This window comes from Patagioenas fasciata, chromosome 4 (genome assembly GCF_037038585.1).
Source record: "Patagioenas fasciata isolate bPatFas1 chromosome 4, bPatFas1.hap1, whole genome shotgun sequence".
NCBI classification, from domain to species: domain Eukaryota; kingdom Metazoa; phylum Chordata; class Aves; order Columbiformes; family Columbidae; genus Patagioenas; species Patagioenas fasciata.
The window spans coordinates 5,014,790-5,033,516 of NC_092523.1; the positions used below are offsets into that span (position 1 = coordinate 5,014,790).

Genomic DNA, 18,727 nt, shown 5'->3' on the forward strand with positions numbered 1-18,727 from the left:
GTCCTCAAAACTGTTTCCTATTTTCATTGAATTTTCAAGAATTTAATATTCACTGGGAAACTGAGACTTACCTGTTAGTTTGAATCAAATTAATTAAAAGTTTAAAAAACTATTGAGGTAGACTGGTGGAGAGACTCTCTGCAGTCTTACCATGGACCTACTGGCCACAGGCTGCAAAGGAGCCCAAACACATACAGATAATTGCCATTAAGTCTGATAGCAAAGACAATGGACTTATCATACTGATCACTACATGCCAAGAAGGCCTTAAATCAGAGCACAGTGAATTAAAGATCTCTGCAGTCTTATTTAGAATTTTGACATCATTTTTGACTTCTTAGTTGTATGTTTTTTCCTGTTTAATGCTAAAAGTCACATGAAGAACTCTTGATATAAAAACTCATTATTAAAAACTATTTATGTGTAGGGGAAAGGGACCTGGGGGTCCTGGTGGATGGCAGGATGACCATGAGCCAGCACTGGGCGCTTGTGGCCAGGAAGGCCAATGGTACCTGGGGTGGGTTAGAAGGGGGTGGTCAGTAGGTCAGAGAGGTTCTCCTGCCCCTCTGCTCTGCCCTGGGGAGACCACACCTGGAATATTGTGTCCAGTTGTGGCCCCTCAGTTCCAGAAGGACAGGGAACTGCTGGAGGGAGTCCAGCGCAGCCACCAAGATGCTGAAGGGAGTGGAGCATCTCCCGTGTGAGGAAAGGCTGAGGGAGCTGGGGCTCTTTAGTTTGGAGGAGACTGAGGGGTAACCTCATTAATGTTTACAGATATATAAAGGGTGAGTGTCATGAGGATGGAGCCAGGCTCTTCTTGGTGACAAGCAATGGTAGGACAAGGGATTATGGGTTCAAACTGGAACACAGGAGGTTCCACTTAAATTTGAGAAGAAACATGTTCTCAGTGAGGGTGGCAGAGCCTGGCCCAGGCTGCCCAGGGAGGTTGTGGAGTCTCCTTCTCTGCAGACATTCAAACCCGCCTGGACACCTTCCTGTGGAACCTCAGCTGGGTGTTCCTGCTCCATGGGGGGATTGCACTGCATGAACTTTCCAGGTCCCTTCCAATCCCTGACATTCTGGGATTCTGTGATATGACTTTTTTTTTTTTTTTGGTTTGAGGAGTGAAAGAAAAAGCCAGAAACAACGCTCTAATACACAATAAATAATCCTGGTTTTGTTGAAATGGTTTTGGATATGAATGGGCTAATGATGTTCCTTTGAAAAAGATAATCAGCTTTTAAGCATAGAATAGCTAATGTGTGACAATTGGGATAAAATGTAAGATTGAGCCAAAATGTAACAGCTTTTAATCAAATGAACAGCATGATTGAGTTTACAACTAAGGTGAAAATTTCTACATTCTTATTAGTACTGTAACAAACCCCAAAATTCTAAGAAAAAAGAAAAGCCAACAGAAGAATGCAGTCTTAAGAGAAAATATAATTTGAGGATATGAATTCCAAGACATTGAATAAATAATACTGATTTGTTTGTTGTGGTTTTTTTTAATGTATTCTCCTTTACTGACTTGTTAGATCAAGATGTGAGGTTTCTCAGTGCCATCTCTTTTGCCCACATCTTTTTAATAGATATCAGAGAGACTGTGTGTTATATGGATGAGGTAGTTTAGGCTGAAACTCAGCTAAGGATGATATTTACAGGTGAAAAAGTTGGATGTGTGTAAGTGCTCAGGTCTATGCCTTGGTTGTGGTTAGCTTACTGGTATAACTAGATGCTGTTAAACAAATATATGTAAGTCATCTCTGTTTCTGATCATGTAAGAAGTATGACTATACAGTGATAGGACAAAAAGGGAGGAATAATTGACTTACTAGCTTTTTATAATACAGAAATGGGAAAACACCGCTTAAATCCATATATTGTTTATTCTGTTAAATAACCTGGGTCTTTATTTCTTTGTGTCAGATACTCATACTGTAAAGATAATTATCATAAATATGAATTTTACAAGAGAAAATGAGATGCATTAGCAAGAAAAAGGGCTACTAAGCAGATGAGTAAAAAGTAAATGATGTTTCGAGCCAATATGAGCTCTCTTCATGCCAAGGTTAAAACATACTGACAGGAGGAATGGAAATGGGAACATCTAGTTCTGTTTCCTTGTCTGTTCTGGGCAGATGACATCATTTTGCATTACTGTTGAACCATTACTAAATTATTGTAAAAAACATTTTGTAGACTATTACTGCACAAAAATTGGATACATGTAAAATCAATCTTTCTCTCAATGTGACTTTGTAAGGCTTTAAAATATTGATCCAAACAGAAATCCATTCACTCCATGAAGACAATCATGGTATTTTACAAGGTTTTGTCTATGAGCAAGAGAGCTAATATATTTTCTTAAAAAAAAAAAAAATTAAAAATTGCATTTTATATGCTCTCTAACACGATAATCTCTGATTTGTTTCACACAAACAATCTTACTTCTCATGCAATACCTGTAGTTTTTCCTCCAGTCCTTGTGATGGTGAATCACATTTCTACTTCTGTATTGTCTCTAGTTTCCATTTATGCCCATATTATTTCATCCCCATTAATTTCACAAAATCCCAGAATGTCAGGGATTGGAAGGGCCCTGTAAAGCTCATCCAGTGCAATCCCCCCATGGAGCAGGAACACCCAGCTGAGGTTCCACAGGAAGGTGTCCAGGCGGGTTTGAATGTCTGCAGAGAAGGAGACTCCACAACCTCCCTGGGCAACCTGGGCCAGGCTCTGGCACCCTCACCATGAAGAAGTTTCTTCTCAAATTTAAGTGGAACCTCTTGTGTTCCAGTGTGAACCCATTACCCCTTGTGCTATCATTGGTTGTTACCGAGAAGAGCCTGGCTCCATCCTCCTGACACTCACCCTTTATGTATCTGTAAACATGAATGAGGTCACCCCTCAGTTTCCTCTTCTCCAAGCTAAAGAGCCCCAGCTCCCCCAGCCTTTCCTCACATGGGAGATGCTCCACTCCCGTAATCATTTCCTCACGTTCTAAGGCCCTTTCCGTGTTTCCTATCTATGTTTCCTTTGGTGGCTGGACAAACGCATCATGAGCTGTGGCTGAATAAGTGGTGGTGCTGACCAGTGCTTCCAGACTGTCAAGAAGACCAGATAAAGCAAAAAAAAAAATGTGTCTTCTCCCTCAGTGGGACACTTGTCTCAATACAGGTGTGGACTTTCATGTACTTTAGGTGGCCATCACAGTTTTCTAGTCAATGCTCATCAGCTTTCTTTGACCTTCCTTTTCAGGGTAATATACCTGTAGAAGTCTTCCTTCTTAGTCTTTGCATCCTTCGCCAAGTTCAGCTCCATCTGCGTTGGTCAGCTAACTAAAATTGGTTCTATATAATTTGCAAGTTATGCTTCTTTAGAGATCAGTAATTATAATTTGTAATCTGTTTATACCCTGGGGTGTCTGATATCACACTGTGTTAATATCTTCAAAGCTTCTGTTACTATCATGAGCTTTTTCAAGTTCCTACTACAATCCCCTGTTTTTCTTCAGCAGCTGTCAAAATATAGCTTCTTGATAATATAATGTTTAATTATCACAGCCTGGTCAAGCATGCATCCCTGTTGTAGGGTGACTGAATGGTTTGCCAAAAGTAGTGGACTGTTATTAGATAGGTAGATTGCTTTGGTAACTACTTGCTAATAATATCTATCTATTAATTACAGAACTGCCAGGGCTACATTGTCAAAATTGCTTTATGGGATCAACTCATACACATTGCAGTCCTGTAAATCTTGTTTCCATGGGACACTAACTACCCTCTCACCCCTTGAGGATTTCAGCAAACGTTGTTCCTTACTCATTATGAGTTTTAGTAGCAATGGCCTTGATTGAAGATTGACCAGAAAGGATTAATACAAAAACACCCTGAATTTCCTCCGCATTTGTTGGTAAACCGAACAATAAATTCTTTTGTCCATTTTTCATGCTTTGGACTATAACAGTTACTATTGGCTAAAGGTTCTGTGGCTTGACATTTCAGAGGTGCTGCTATAGTTTTTGGTTTACCTCTGTGTTCTTTGTCCATTGTGTTTTTCAGTGTGAATAGGCCAGGTGTAGAAGAATGGTGTAAGAAAGCCTTTACCTGTTGTCAAATTAAATAGAAATGTAACCTGATCCTGCTAACAGAGGTGAAAGAGCACCGAGATGGGTCACTGGTCTCCAACTCGTGCAGGAAGAATTCCTGTAGCAGGACATTTTACATTTGCTTTCTGTGAAAGGAAGAAAATAAATATGTAGTATTGCAATGCAAAATGCATTTATACCCTTAACTAAGAAAATCAGTAAATCAAATTAATCAGTTCCAGGTATACTACTTAGACTTTGCAGTCTATGTGGTTTGGAATAGGATATCAGCTTCATGTCCCACCTGAATGGATGAACAATACAGAACAGATCCCCTACAGCTTTATAAGCTGCTTTCTGGTAGGAGAAAGATTAGCTGCATTTCATCAGTGTAATGCTATGTTGCTCAAGACCTATTAAAATTAAAGTAGGAATGTGGTCTTAACTGTTCTTGAGACTAAGTCCTGCTCTTCTGCCTGGTTTACTGCAGCTGTTTGCTGTTGATTTCCTCAGCAATGGATACACATGTGGACAGAGAAAATTCAGAAATTACATCAACATAGTGAGCAAATCATTGAAGGGAGAGATCCTGTATATGTGAAGCTGAGTTTCTATTGATTTCAACTCTTGGAATCAACATCTGCACCCCGTTTTCTAAGGTCCTTGGATTTCTAGCTATTAAGAGATATGTTGGAGCACAGAAGCCCTAACAGATGTATGCCTAGACTATTATTTGCGGGATCAGGTCTTCATCTATGGCAATTGGAGCACCTCTGAGCTGTTTTTCTATCTGAGAATGCAGGGTGATGGTTCTGGACAGTGCTCCGCTCTAAGTGCCCAACAGCATTGCTTGAATAATTTTACAAATGAAACTGAAGAGGTTTACAGGGTTATTTTCTTCAGTGCAAATTGGGAAAATGCTCTGAAATGATCACCTGCCTTTTCTGTAATCGATTTGCTTTCCTCTGTTTTTCATGGTGAATGCTTGGGCTGATCCTACTGAGAAATCAGAATGACCTGGACAGTGGGTCTGAAATCACAGATACACATCAGCGTTGTACCCCTCTTCTTTTAGGAGGTCTTTGAACCACAGTAGGGGGTTTCTTGCATTTGTAATCAGCCATGTGGTGTAGAAATTTGCCCTGTTTCAGGAGGAGAGTTGGATGGTCAAATACCATCTAAAAAGAGAAAGAGGGGGGGGAAGCAGCAGTATTTACTCCTAGTGAATATCCTTTTGCATTTTGAGTTGAGCTTGTAGTACACGTGAGGCTTCTAACACGCTGAAGTTTCTTTCAAAAATCTCAGTCTAAGACCCACTGACTTTATTGAAATCAGAGTTACTTCGAACTTTACCAAAAGCAGCAATCTCTTAAAGCTCTTTCAACAAAATTTGATATGGGGGAAGTCTGAAGGGAGTTTGAGTGAGTAGAAAAGCCTTATTCCTGTAGTGAATATGAGTGAATATGCTGTTGACCTTTTGAGAAGAAAAGAGTTTTTCATGAGTTCAGTGGGCAGCATATAAGACATGAAATAAAAGATTTAACTGTTGTGCTTAAAATTCTCTGTAGCTTTCTAACATCCTGCTGTTACCATCCTGCTTAGGTTTGTACAGAGTATCGTAAATGTCTGAGAAGTTTATATTAAATAATATATTGTGTGTATATGGGTGTGGTATTAAAAAAAAATGTGGTGGAAATATTAAACCTCGGAGCATTAGTAATTTACAGAACAAATGCCTTTTTTACTGCTGTGTGTGCAATTAGATTGTTTTTAATATATGTGAATGTATGTACATACAAACAGCTTAAAAATACAGGTCTTATTTTCAATAAAACTATGTGACTGGTTAATATAAATGAGGGACAATTGGCAATGTTATCCAGTATGAGGTTCCCCCCATGCCATATGGAATAGATATTGGGAAAGAGACCACAGTCTAATATTTTCTTGGTAGTACAAATTGGCACCGCAGTGCATGAAGAGGAAGAGGAATCTGCTGCAATATGTACTCTCAGTGACATTTTGGGTTTTGGCACTTGTTTGTGTATGTGCAAAAATGTCCCATCTAGTGACAAATAGAGTTTTGCTCATAATATAATGCTTGAGTGAATAGAAAGAGGATAAATAAGCTGAAGATCTTGGGTAACTTAGCTTCAATTCTGTGCTCTCCTTTAGAAAAAAAATCTATTTGTTCCATGAATATCACTGGGTTGCCTACAGCACTACCAACATTAATATATGTCACAATTTTGAAGGGTTCTGAGATTGTAGCAATATCTGGATAATTTACTCAGTGGATGGATAAATAATTGCAAATAGTCAAGATATCACAGTTCAGCAAGTTACCGCTCATCAGCTGGAACACAGTAACTGGTTATTTGCTTGGGTTTAGTTTGCCACAAATATTATAGAAGTCTCTTACTTAAATCACCTTCAACTCAAGCCGAATAACTCAAAAAGTTTCAATCTCTCAAATGTGTGGTGTAGACAGGCAATTCCAATGGTGTCTTGAGGTTTTTTTAAGTTATTCCATGCTTCTCTAAAAAAAACCCACAACCTAGCTGTAAATTTTCTTATTCCTAATATTACGATCTGTTAATTACAGTGAAAATGACATAAATAAGAAATATGTATATAACAAAAATTAAAAACAAATAATTACAAAGAATAGACAAAACTGAGATATAAATAGATTATATTCTCTACCTTAGAATGGTTAAATGGTTGGGGAATCTGAATAAAGTTTTTTGTACCCTTTCTACTAAGCAAGCTATGGTAGAAAGCAAAATAATAGAATACTTACATTAGCTACAACATTCTACAGCCTTTATTATGATATTGTTCCTTTGCTATAGCATATGCTGCTCCCCTTTTTTATATTTTTGCTCCAAATGATGAATTTAGTTTTTGGAACTTTCCACATATATTAAATTCCAAGTGGCCACAATAAATCCTTGGATTTAAGTTTGAACCAGAGGTCAATATATCTTGATTGTCATAATTACCTTTAATAATGCAAAGAGCACAAGGCAAAATTGGAAATAGTCTAGTTCAGAAGCACAACGAAAGGTAACTACACCTGATTTTCATCAGTGTAAAAATAAAGTAAATTGGTATGAAAGATACTTGATTACTTTTGAAAGTTGGGGTGAAGTTTTAAGGCAGTTTTCCTGTCCTAGGTAGTTTGCGTGGCAAATGCAATGAAAAAGCACTAATCCAAAGAAAGAAACAGCTTGAGGCTGAAATACAACCAAACACATGCAAATACATTTTATTGGGACTGATCCTGCATATACTTCAAATAATTGGAGCTATTTGCATGATCAAAGATCCATACCTAGCAAACTGCAGTTATATCTTGGGCTATTTGTACTAATGATAGACAATTAATTTGAAGGAGTTAGTACCAAGTTTTTGACCTCCCCAGTTCTAGAACTGGTTCAGTGGCTTTAGTGATTTTAGAGAAATACAGCATCGCTGGAGCTGGAGTGTATAATTTCTTGCTCATTACTTTTCCATGCTCTTGCAGGACACGTTTAAGGTATCTAGCAATTGTTTTGATAGTACAAGAGTAGCTTAGCAGACCTGAAATTCTGAACAATAATCTTTATCTACCCAGCAGTTTCACTGTTATTAGGTTCCCCATGCATTTCAAGGATGATTCACAGTTCATTGATTTAGGTATTTAAAATGTATTCATTCATATAAATACTCTTCAGATAGTTCACATTGATCTTAATACAAACTTAAGTTCTGTTTAGGCAATCAGTGAACTCAATATGCTCAAGGAAATTAGCAAAAAGAAAGAAAGAAAGAAATCCAGTTAATTCCACAGCCTCACATGAAATCTCCTCTTCAATGCTTTAGTGGAGACAGAGCACTTGAAGTGAAAGGCTGTCAAATCAAAGTTTTGGCAGATTAGCAGCCATGATAACATACAGCCTTTTTATTATCCTTTCTATTTCATCTGCTCCATCCAACTCAGGAGTGGTGTATTAAGCAAATTCCCAAACTTAGAGAGTCTTGAGTTCTTCACAAAACATTTGTATTAAATACACAAATACAAAACAAGTTATAATGCAGCATTAAAACCTCTCTTATTTCAGTAATACCTTTGTCAACAACCATCAGAGCCAGCTATAATCCAAGTTTAAATAATAAACTAGATATATATAGAGGATGAGATAGTCAACCAAAGATCTGAAACAGTCTCTGGAACCTCCTTTTCTCTTTTTGTCCGTTATCCAAAGTGATCAGTTTGGCACCTATACAAAATATCTCAGCTACATGGGGTGGAATTGGGACTAAGCTTTTTTTGTTCATAGTTTTAAGTAGGAAAACTCTCTGAAGTTGTTGAATTTATAGTAGGCTAGAACATGTTGAATTATCTCATGCTTTATGTGCATGCATATGGATGTTGCAGCACCAAAAACTTAATTGATAGTAATTTGATGGTGTACTTGATAAGAAAGTCAGTCAAAATAATTAAATAGTGTTGTATCTGGTGATTGAGCGCACTTAGAACTTGTGCTATTTCGCAGATCCATGCTTACCCAACAACACCGACCGAGAGGCTTTTGCAAGTAATGTCTATTTCTTGCCCTGCTTTTAAAATCAGTTTTGGGTAAAGTCGTAGTTTTTCTGATTCGTAATGCTAAATTCAATTTTATCCAGATTGCATCTACCTTTGTAGGATTTGCTTATCTGTATGCTCATTTGACATAATCAGATCTTCCCATGGTATAGGCTGATACTCCCTGCTGAATTGTGAAAATCATATTGCTTTCTGACTGCTGATGATACAGGACTTGAAACACACCACAGAAACTATTTAGATTAAGATTATTCACTATATGCATAATTACTGTTTTTAAACAGATAACTGTAATGCTCTTTTGATGCCTACTTAATGTAACTGTAGATTACGTTTGCTCTTTCTGTATTGATGGTAACATCCAAACAACGTAATAATTTTTATTTTATGGTTGTGGGATATTTGTTGTTGTTTGTGTGGTTTTTGTTATGGGCTGTTGTTGTTGGTTGGTTGTCTTTTTTCTGTGAAGATGTCTTCCAAGAGAACTCAAAGACCTGCTTAAGGGTTTGATTGCCACTTCGTGACACCCAGCCCCTTTCAGTCACATCTCTCACTGCTATCTGAGAAAAAGTAAGAAATATGGTGCATCTGGAGCCTCAGGATAGAGTTTCATCATGATAATCACAAAACAAATGGGCGATCTGAAAAAAATACAGAAGATAACTTTGCCCAACTTAATACCATTTGTGAGTTTTTAAGGCCTGTAATTTCCACTCGTGTTACTGCATTCTAATTATTATCCTGCTTAGGTTTTGTTCCTGGTGAAGATTAAAGTGGTTTGTTTGATGTGATACAGAAGTGATCCAGAAAATGGTAAATTAATTAAAATATGTCAGCTTAGGAGAACATTTTTGACATGAGCGCTGTAAGGCTATTAACAAACAGACTAACTCATTTGTCTCATCAGGAAATGAAAATAAAAACCACAACATTATGATAAAATCTTGACTAGGAAATGCCTGCAAGACTCTTTGAAGCCTTGGGTTCTTTTCTTGCCTGGGCATTGGCACTGTGATATATGCGAACCACGTTCTACATAACTGTGAAGTGAGATAGGTTCTATGCAGAACAGATGGACCAGCGCTAATGTGGCGATGCACACTGGAAACGAGAACAGATTAATACCACAAAGGGAGACTGGAGGAAAATTGGAAAGATGGGGGTATTTGAACTAATTTATGGATCATTTCCAACTTATAGTTATGCCTTCAGGCACAATGAATCAAGGAAGCATACGTAAAATTTTATAAGTTTATTGGAGTGAGGAGCCATATTTTTGGATGATTGAAAAAGCACATTCTTGTGTTCTCCTCTCCTAGAGTGTACACTTGTGATTTTAATATCACTGATTATCTTAGTTATGTGCACTGTGACATGAAAGGAGGTTGTAGCATGGAGGGTGTTGGTCTCTTCTCCCAAGTAGCAAGTGATAGGACAAGAAGAAATGGCCTCAAGTTGCACCAGGGGAGGGTTAGATTGCATATTAGGAAAAAATTCTTCACAGAAAGGGTTGTCAGGCATTGGAACAGGCTGCCCAGGGCAGTGGTGGAGTCACCATCCCTGGTAGGCTTTAAAAGGCATTCAGACGAGGTTTTAGGGATATGATTTAGTGCTACAGTTAGGTTAGCTTAAGTTATGGTTGGACTCGACGATCCTGAGGATCTCTTCCAACCGAAATGATTCTGTTATTCTATTCTATGATTGTATGAATTGCTGTTTGGAAAACCCATGGTAGAATCATGGACTTCACATAAAGCTTTTGGGAATGGATTTGGTTTTTTTTGCAAGAAGCACTGTATGAACTGGGAGAACATGATCTCATGATCTGCATACTTTGCCACTTGCATCCAAGCTACAGGCATGCAGCTCTGTGGTGTCTGAAGTTGTGGCCTGATTTATAGATCTCATTCAAGTCCCTCTCTAAATCTCCCCTGTCTTCATCTTATCCAAACAACCTTGAGTCTTGTGAGGTTCAGAGATCCCAAAACTGTGCCAGAGCAAGCACATGTAGATACCTACATCTTTGATTGAGATTTTCGGGCATACATTCCAGAATAAGGCTTTCAGCTGAGACATTTCACATTATCGAGTTGTGATACTTTTGGTAGTGAACATTTACTCTAGGGTAGACAATCACATAGAAATAAACAAGTCCACCTGAGAATTAAAACAATTTCAACATGCATGAAACCATCAAGATCCAAAACAACAAAGATACTTGAGAAATATGTAGCTTCCTAGTATCAGTGATAGTACCATAAATTTGTTCACTGGTGGAAAAGCACAATTGCATGTGTTAGAACATGAAAGATTCTACATTTTGCAAAGCTGAGAGTATATGGATGAGCCTGATTGCTGTTATTCATAGTAAACATGGTTCATAAAAAGAAAAAGAAACTCTGATGAAAGAAGAGACTTGAACACAAGAGATTGAAGTGCTGAGTGGGTCCAGAGAAGAGCAACAAGGCTGGAGAAGGGACTTGAACACAAGCCCTATGGGGAGAGGCTGAGGGAGCTGGGCTTGTTCAGTCTGGAGCAGAGGAGGCTTAGAGGTGAGCTCAGCACTCTCTAGAACGACCTGAAGGGCAGTTCTAGCCAGGGGGGATTGGGCTCTTCTCCCAGGCAGTCAGCAATAGGACAAGGGGGCATGGGCTTCAACTCTGCCAGGGGAAATTGAGGCTGGAGATGAGAAAGCAATTCTGTGCAGAGAGAGTGGTCAGCATCGGAATGGCTGCCCAGGGAGGTGCTGGACTCACCGGCCCTGGAGGTTTGTAAACTGAGACTGGACATGGCACTTAGTGCCATGATCTGGTCAGTGGACTGGAGTTGGACCAAGGGTTGGACTGGATGATCTCTGAGGTCTTTTCCAACCCAGTCCATTCTGTGATTCTTTGTGTGAAAATGTATAGATATTTGTCTGGACATTCTACATTCTCTAGATGAATTCTCAAGAAAATATTTTCAAGCTATAGAGGAGCTTGCGAAATACTTGACAGCAATGGAAGATTTTGAGAAAAATCTAATGAAAATGGTAATTCAGTTTGCTAGTAAAAAATAATCTATAAGGATTTCTGTTCACCAACACAGAAGATGCTGTATCGTTCCTCTTGTATACAATTCTTTCACTCTAGGCAAGGCTCAATAAGAAGAGAGAAAGGTATAAAATGGCCTGCTTGCCTAAAACTTAATTCTCATTCTGCTGATTTCATTGCAGGTTGCAAATCTGGCCTGCTCAATCTCAAATAATGAAGAAGGTGTGAAGTTAGTCCGTATGGCAGCAACACAGATTGATAGTCTCTGCCCACAGGTAAGAAAGATGCCTGCTAAAAAGTACTCTTTTGGCATTAGAAAGCATCAGTTAGCTGAGAAAACAGCGTAGATGAAGATTATTGCCTTGTCTTTGTCATTACGTTGTTGCCTGCTTTCCAGGAACTGTGAAAAATACATTTGTATCTTGAGAACTGCCTATCAGATGGGGTGTAGCACTATATTTTTAACACCATCCATAATCTATTTGTTCTTTCCCTTGTGAAAAAACTTTTGCCACTTCTCGTAACAAATGATTTTGAACAACAGGTAATAAATGCTGCGCTCACATTGGCTGCCAGACCCCAAAGCAAAGTTGCACAGGACAACATGGATGTCTTTAAAGATCAGTGGGAGAAACAAGTGCGAGTTCTCACTGAAGCTGTTGACGACATCACTTCGGTGGACGATTTCCTCTCAGTTTCAGGTATCGGGATAAGGGACTCTTCTAAAAATGTACTCCTAAATCAAAGTAATGAGTCAGAGCAGAGAAAAGCTATAATTACTGGAGCATCATTAGTCCATTAGACCATTCCTATTGGAATGCTGATCTTCTGCACTCAGTAGGAGCAACCATACCATGCCAATTAATCCCTCGTAGCAACGGTTGGCTTTTCATCTACCAGAAAATAGCATCTTGTTTGAGCTTCTATTTCTAGGGAAGTTTTGTTTTAACTCAGGCACAAAGTAGGATTTTGACCACCTTTTAAAAATGTGTTCCAGACCTGGTTGACTGTATTTATAAAAATTGTCAGACTCCTTGTGCAGTTGGAGGCAACGGGAGGAAAGAAGAACTTTCCTTCATTTTGTCACTTGGGTCAGATAAGTTGTGTCTAAACAGTGGGGCAGATGTACCATATAGTCCTGGCCCCCTGATCATCCATACGAGTTCATGATGCCATGAAGAGGGATAAAAAGAAGGGAAATAGGCAGATGCTGCATATGAATCCCGTCTAGGTATGTTTTCAGGATATGACCAATGTCTACATTTCCAGAAAGCTGGGAAGCACTTGTGTGTCCATGAGTTATTGATGTAGCAATGCAACCAGAGATAAGTAAAGCAGCATAAGAAACAGTGAATTTTTGCACCTCTCTGACCTTGCTGGGAAGGATTACAATGCAAAGCAAGCTCTTCTACAAAAACAAAGTACCTTAGTCCTTACATAACAAAGGGGTGGAGAAGGATGTTGAGTCATAATCTTTTCTCCATCCTCCTTGTAAAGTGCTACAACTTGTAGCAGAGTGTTTTGTTATAATATGGTCATACACAATGAGTACTGTAATTGCCAAGTGCTGCATGTCTTGGGTTAATTGTCTGCCACAGAAAACTCGTTTTCCTATTATGATCTGAAAGAGGTGTATTTCATTGTTGTGAATAAGGATGCAGAATGTGCCCAGTGTGCTTAGCTTACTCTAAACTTAACATCACAGAAGAGGCAATCTTCAGGATATAGCTTGGCCTTAATATTCTGTTTCATTCTACATTCTTTTCTTTGACGTTTCCTAAGTTTTCTAATAAAAGTTTAAGATCTTTGGAGGAAAAAAAATATTTATCCTTTAAAAATAAATCTTTGTTTGTTTGTTTGTTTAGTTGTACTATTATTAGTAACAGAGGATTGTTTGCTTTAGCATAATTAACACTCAACTATTCAAACATCACTGCTGGAGTGTTTACTGCAAGCCATGACAAGAAAATGAAAATGAGCTCTCAGAATAAAAAGGTGCTTCACAATTGGTAGCACTTAATTTTTTTATTCAAAATTTGAAGGTGCAAAGCACTTCACAACAGACCTCGTTCTACAAGGAAAGGGCAGACCAAGCTGTAAACTGTAGACCCAGTCCACAAACCTAAGAGATGGCAAACATGCTTAAATGGCCATTTGGTTATTTGTTTGAGGATTTTATTCACTCCTAACACTTGTATCCACAAAATCAGAAGTTATTTGAATGAACGACTTTGTTTTGTTTGTTTTTCGCACATCAGACATAGTCTTGACTTAGATCCAAACTTCACAAGGCAGATGAGAAGTAGTATTTCTGTTGGGTTTAGATTTTTTTCTAATACTATCCACAGACATCTTTATCTATTAAAAGTGAGAAAATGTGTCATGTGTCCAGAAAGCCTGTTGCTGCCAGCTGTAAGCTTGGAAGGCTCAGCTTACTCCGAGTACTTTTATTTTTGGATGTTAAACCATTGAAGCATTCAAAACGAGCTGCTGTCTGGTTAGAGATACCTCATGAAATGACACCTCTTCCTCTTCATATGAAGCATCACACTTGATGGCATGTTTTATCAATACGGTGGCTACCAAAAGAAGGTTGACCATAATTTTAAGTTGGTTACTTTATATTCCAAATGCTGCATCTGTTCATATGCAGAAAGTGCTTCTTGTTTGTCAAAATTTGGCTATGCCATGGTAAAGATGAATGGCAATGGTGAGTAGAAAATAGTGAAGAAATATTTTAGCAAAACAACATTTTTTAGATATGGATAGAGAGTTTTTTAAGTGAAGAATTTAGACTTGTAAGTTATTATGACTCACAGCTCAGGACACTTCCGGTTTTCATTCGCAGTCGTTACGGTTTAAAATTCAACATAATGTAAATCATTTCTGAAACCCTCAAATGATCCAACCTTGGGATTTTTAACAGTGAAGATTAGTGTATCATTCTATTTTAGTGGGCAAGAATAACGATCAAAAAGCAGTCGGTGCACTGATTGATTCTGTTTTATTTATTTCTACTAAAAGAACAGCATTTCATTTTTAGTTTAGTGGCGTCTGTGGCAGAAAAGTGAGTTGTTTAGAGTCACTGAGCTTCTCAGAGTGAGTTTGCTCACATCTGAAATTCAGTCATGATTTTATTATTGAAATGATTTTTAACTGTACTGGCTGTGGGGAAATTATATCTGACCTAGTCAAAATCTGCTTGATCCTTTCAGATTATCTGTGTGTGAGAATACTACAAAAACTATGATAGTGCAGCACGTGAGAGTAGATGGTGTGATTCTGAGCCAAGAAAAAACAATGCAGGTCCCCAGATTTCAGTAAACCTACTTAAAATTACATCATCTGAGCAGACTCAGTGGTGTCAACTCTTACTTCAGAACATGGACAGTTATACTGTGTCATATTTAGGCACAAATGCACCAAAAATATTGAGTGTTTATAAGAATGTGAAAATTCATCTTCAAGAAATTGGCCACCTGTTTAATAGAGCATCTGCATAATATTTGACTGCTTTCCTTTTTGAATTGATTTTTATTACACTTTCACTACAATAAAATTCAGTGTGATGTGTGAAATCAATGTGACTTTGTCATAGAATTACAGGTTGGTACTCACAATATAGGTGGAAAGATATAGCCCAATCTGCTTTAAAGATAAATATCACTCTTGGGATTTTTACTCTTATGTGGCATAGTATCACAGAATGCTATTTGTTTTGCAGACCTGCATAAGGACAGATATCAATTTTTTAACATACTGCCATTTGCCATTACCCCAAATCAGTGGGCTTTGCTATGAGGAAGAATGAAATTAAACGAGCCGTATTATTTTTTCCCCCTACGTCCCAGAAAACCACATTCTGGAAGACGTGAACAAGTGTGTGATTGCTCTCCAAGAGGGGGATGTCGATACGCTGGACAGAACCGCGGGCGCCATCCGAGGCCGTGCAGCCAGAGTGATTCACATCATCAACGCAGAGATGGAAAACTACGAAACCGGAGTTTATACTGAGAAGGTGCTGGAAGCTACAAAACTGCTCTCTGAAACTGGTAAGCTTACTTGAAATATCATTTAATATTAAGTCACTCGCAACTTTCAGTTAGTTCTCTGAAATCTGCAACTCAGAGGGAAACCTGTGCTTGAAAGCAAGATACAAACAAACAAGTTAATGACCATGATTTGATTTTATTTAATTATCTACTCAATGTTACTGTAGAAGTCATATTGACAAGAGCCACATAAAAGAAGAGATTCAGTACCCCATCAAGGCTAGTCTACTTCATAAAAGTTTCAACAATTTGAGTAAATATACACAGCCTTTTCTTCAAGTTCTTTCTGAGTTGGTGGATTATGTATGATGTGTCTCTAGAAAATCATTACACATGTTGCTCTCTGACCTGTGCAGGTGAATGTTCTTGTTGGTGACTGAAGTTGTGTTTCTAACCAAAACAATTTTTCCATTGCATATACATTTGGGCAAATGAAAATATGTTACCTGATTGAAAAGATATAAAACTCTGCTAGATTATATAAAAGATATAGATTATATAAAATAAATTGATTAAATTGATTATCTAAGAATATAAAAGTCTACTAGAAGGGTAGACTGGGTGAAAACACTCCTTTTTTTAATCTGGTTTTGCCTTCACAGGCAACACAACATATTTTCAGGCTTTTTATCCAGCTAAAATTTCTGACCTAATGTTTCGTAAATTGTTTTATTAATAATTTTTAAACAGAGTAACCAACTGTTATAAAGTACAGTTATATAGATCTATAATAGACACAGTAAATAGATTCCATATTTAATGCGTTTTTTGATATAATTTGAATTATAACTAAGTGCTAGAAGCTTTGGACTAAGTGCACCTTAACAACATCCATTTGTTAATGCTGAGATCCAATACTTAAGACTGTGTCTCTGCTCTTCAAAGTTTTTACTTATCTTGTGTTTTGTAAAACCTAAGTAAACTTATAAGTAATAAAAAAAAAATTTTAAATGTTACGAATTGTATATCATGTAAAAATTGCGCAACATAAGCTCAGAAGATAGAATGTGCCCAAATTCAATGGAGCCAGTGAAGATAAAATGATTTATGCCAGACGTGAATGTGGATCGTGGATATTATAGCTCAACTTCTATCCGCAGCTTTTCATGCTGTTTACAAGGGCGTTGATTATTATTTCTCTATGATTGTTCATTAAAAAAGTAGAATTTACTGACTCATTTTGTCATCCTAGAATAGTGCTATTTAGATCGCCCTACCCCATTCTGTGCTCTGCCCTTTTATGCCCTGCCCTCTCCCCCAAAACTACTGTCTGTCTACATATACATCTGTATAGCTATGGATGTAGAGATTTGAGTATCTGTGAATACATGCATATATTTATATATTAATTCTATTCATCACCTTGAGATCCTGTGCAGATTTTATCGAACACTCAAGAATGATGAGGGTTATCAGGTTCCACCCCCAGGTGCACATATCAAAATCTCTATGAGACACAAAATTGTGAACACTTTATTTTATTCATCTGTGTTCCTTCTTATTTTGAACAGAACATTTATTTTTAAATGAAGTGTTTTTAAAGATGGGAAAAAAATATTTTAATGAGAAAGGAAGGGAAATAAGCACATTACATTTCTCTTACAATTATTATTTACTTTTAACTATCAGCTCAGGAAAAGAAAACCTCTGTTAAGACTCTTTTTCCAGGGATTTCAAATTATTATATGAGTGCTGGGTTTGATCCACAGAAATATGGATTCACTGTTTTGGAAAGAGAAACACCTTGCTAATGTTGGGAGGGGGAGAAAATTAATCTTTAATGAAAGCAGTACTGGTAAGTTTTGAGAACTTGCCACTGTGCAAACCTTAGTTTAATAACTGGTTTCACATTAAAATTGTATTTGTTTGTTGTTTTACTTTACAGCCTTTGGAATACATAGGGTGGGTTTGTTTAGTGTTTTAGTGCTTTCTTTCTCACTTTTGACTAAGCCACGGCCTTTATAGTCAAGCACTTGGTAGAGGACAGATTTTTATCTCTGACAGAAGGATTAGGGAGTGACATATTGCTAAATGTCTTCTTAAAAATGCATACTTTTATTTTCCTTTAAAACCAAAATAAACACTTGGCTCTCACTTGCTGACTTTCTTATAAATCCGAAACTAAACCTCTAAAACCACAGAGACTACAGGGCTGGCTAGGAGCAAACACAAAACTCAAAGAATTAGTGAACGTTAATTATGTGCAGGAATAAACCAGAGCTTCAGGGTCTAATTTTGTTGGTTGGTTTTTTTTGTGGGTTGTGCGTTTTGGGATTTTGGTTTTGGTTGTTGGTTGTTTGGTTGTTTTTTGGTGTGTGTATATGCGTGTGGTTTTTCGGGGCTGGGGGAGACTTTGGAGTTTTACTAGTATCTTTGCCTTCATTTCCTAAAGGGTAAGGGCCAGGGTCTCCCTGGGGGCAGCCCCGGGCCTGGGCATCTCCATGGTGAAGTAGATAAAGGTGGAAAGGAAAAGAGGGGAGAAAAAAAAGGCAAAGAACAAGGTGGTGAAAAGCAAGGGAAAGGAATAAGACAAAACAGAGAACACAATTTCTATTTGAATATTGAGATCATTCATGCGGCTCGGCACCCTGTCCCAACTAAGAGCAGAATCATAGAATATTTGGGTTGGAAGGGACCTTCAGAGGTCACTTCATCCTACTCCCCTGCAATGAGCAGGGACATCTTCAACATAGAAAACACAGAACGTTCCATTGACTTTAAGAAGAAGGAGATAGAAGTCCAGTCAGCAGTTGCTTGAGAAGTTGTAACAACTGAAAAGAAGCAGCATGAGTTTCTGAACAGGTAAAAAGAATTGTCCATAGAAATAAATCAAGTAACAGGCAATAAGGTTGAATATTATTTTTGAAGAATTCTGAGGTGCAGGGAGGAGAAGCAACTGTGACATTCTTTAAAGGTCAGAAGGTTCAATTAAAGTTAGGAACTAGAGTAGACTTTGCAG

General features: G+C 37.8%; 1 protein-coding gene across 4 annotated transcripts in view; it reads left to right on the top strand.

Annotated features, from left to right (window-relative positions):
• Nucleotides 1-18,727, top strand: part of CTNNA2 (catenin alpha 2) — a 529,887-nt gene that overhangs the window by 454,634 nt on the left and 56,526 nt on the right. For all 4 annotated transcript variants that reach the window (XM_071808451.1, XM_065836058.2, XM_065836059.2 and 1 more), the window contains 3 exons: nucleotides 11,899-11,991; nucleotides 12,261-12,417; nucleotides 15,568-15,768. In XM_071808451.1, coding sequence (XP_071664552.1) covers nucleotides 11,899-11,991; nucleotides 12,261-12,417; nucleotides 15,568-15,768 — 451 coding nt within the window. The remainder of the gene's footprint in view (nucleotides 1-11,898; nucleotides 11,992-12,260; nucleotides 12,418-15,567; nucleotides 15,769-18,727) is intronic.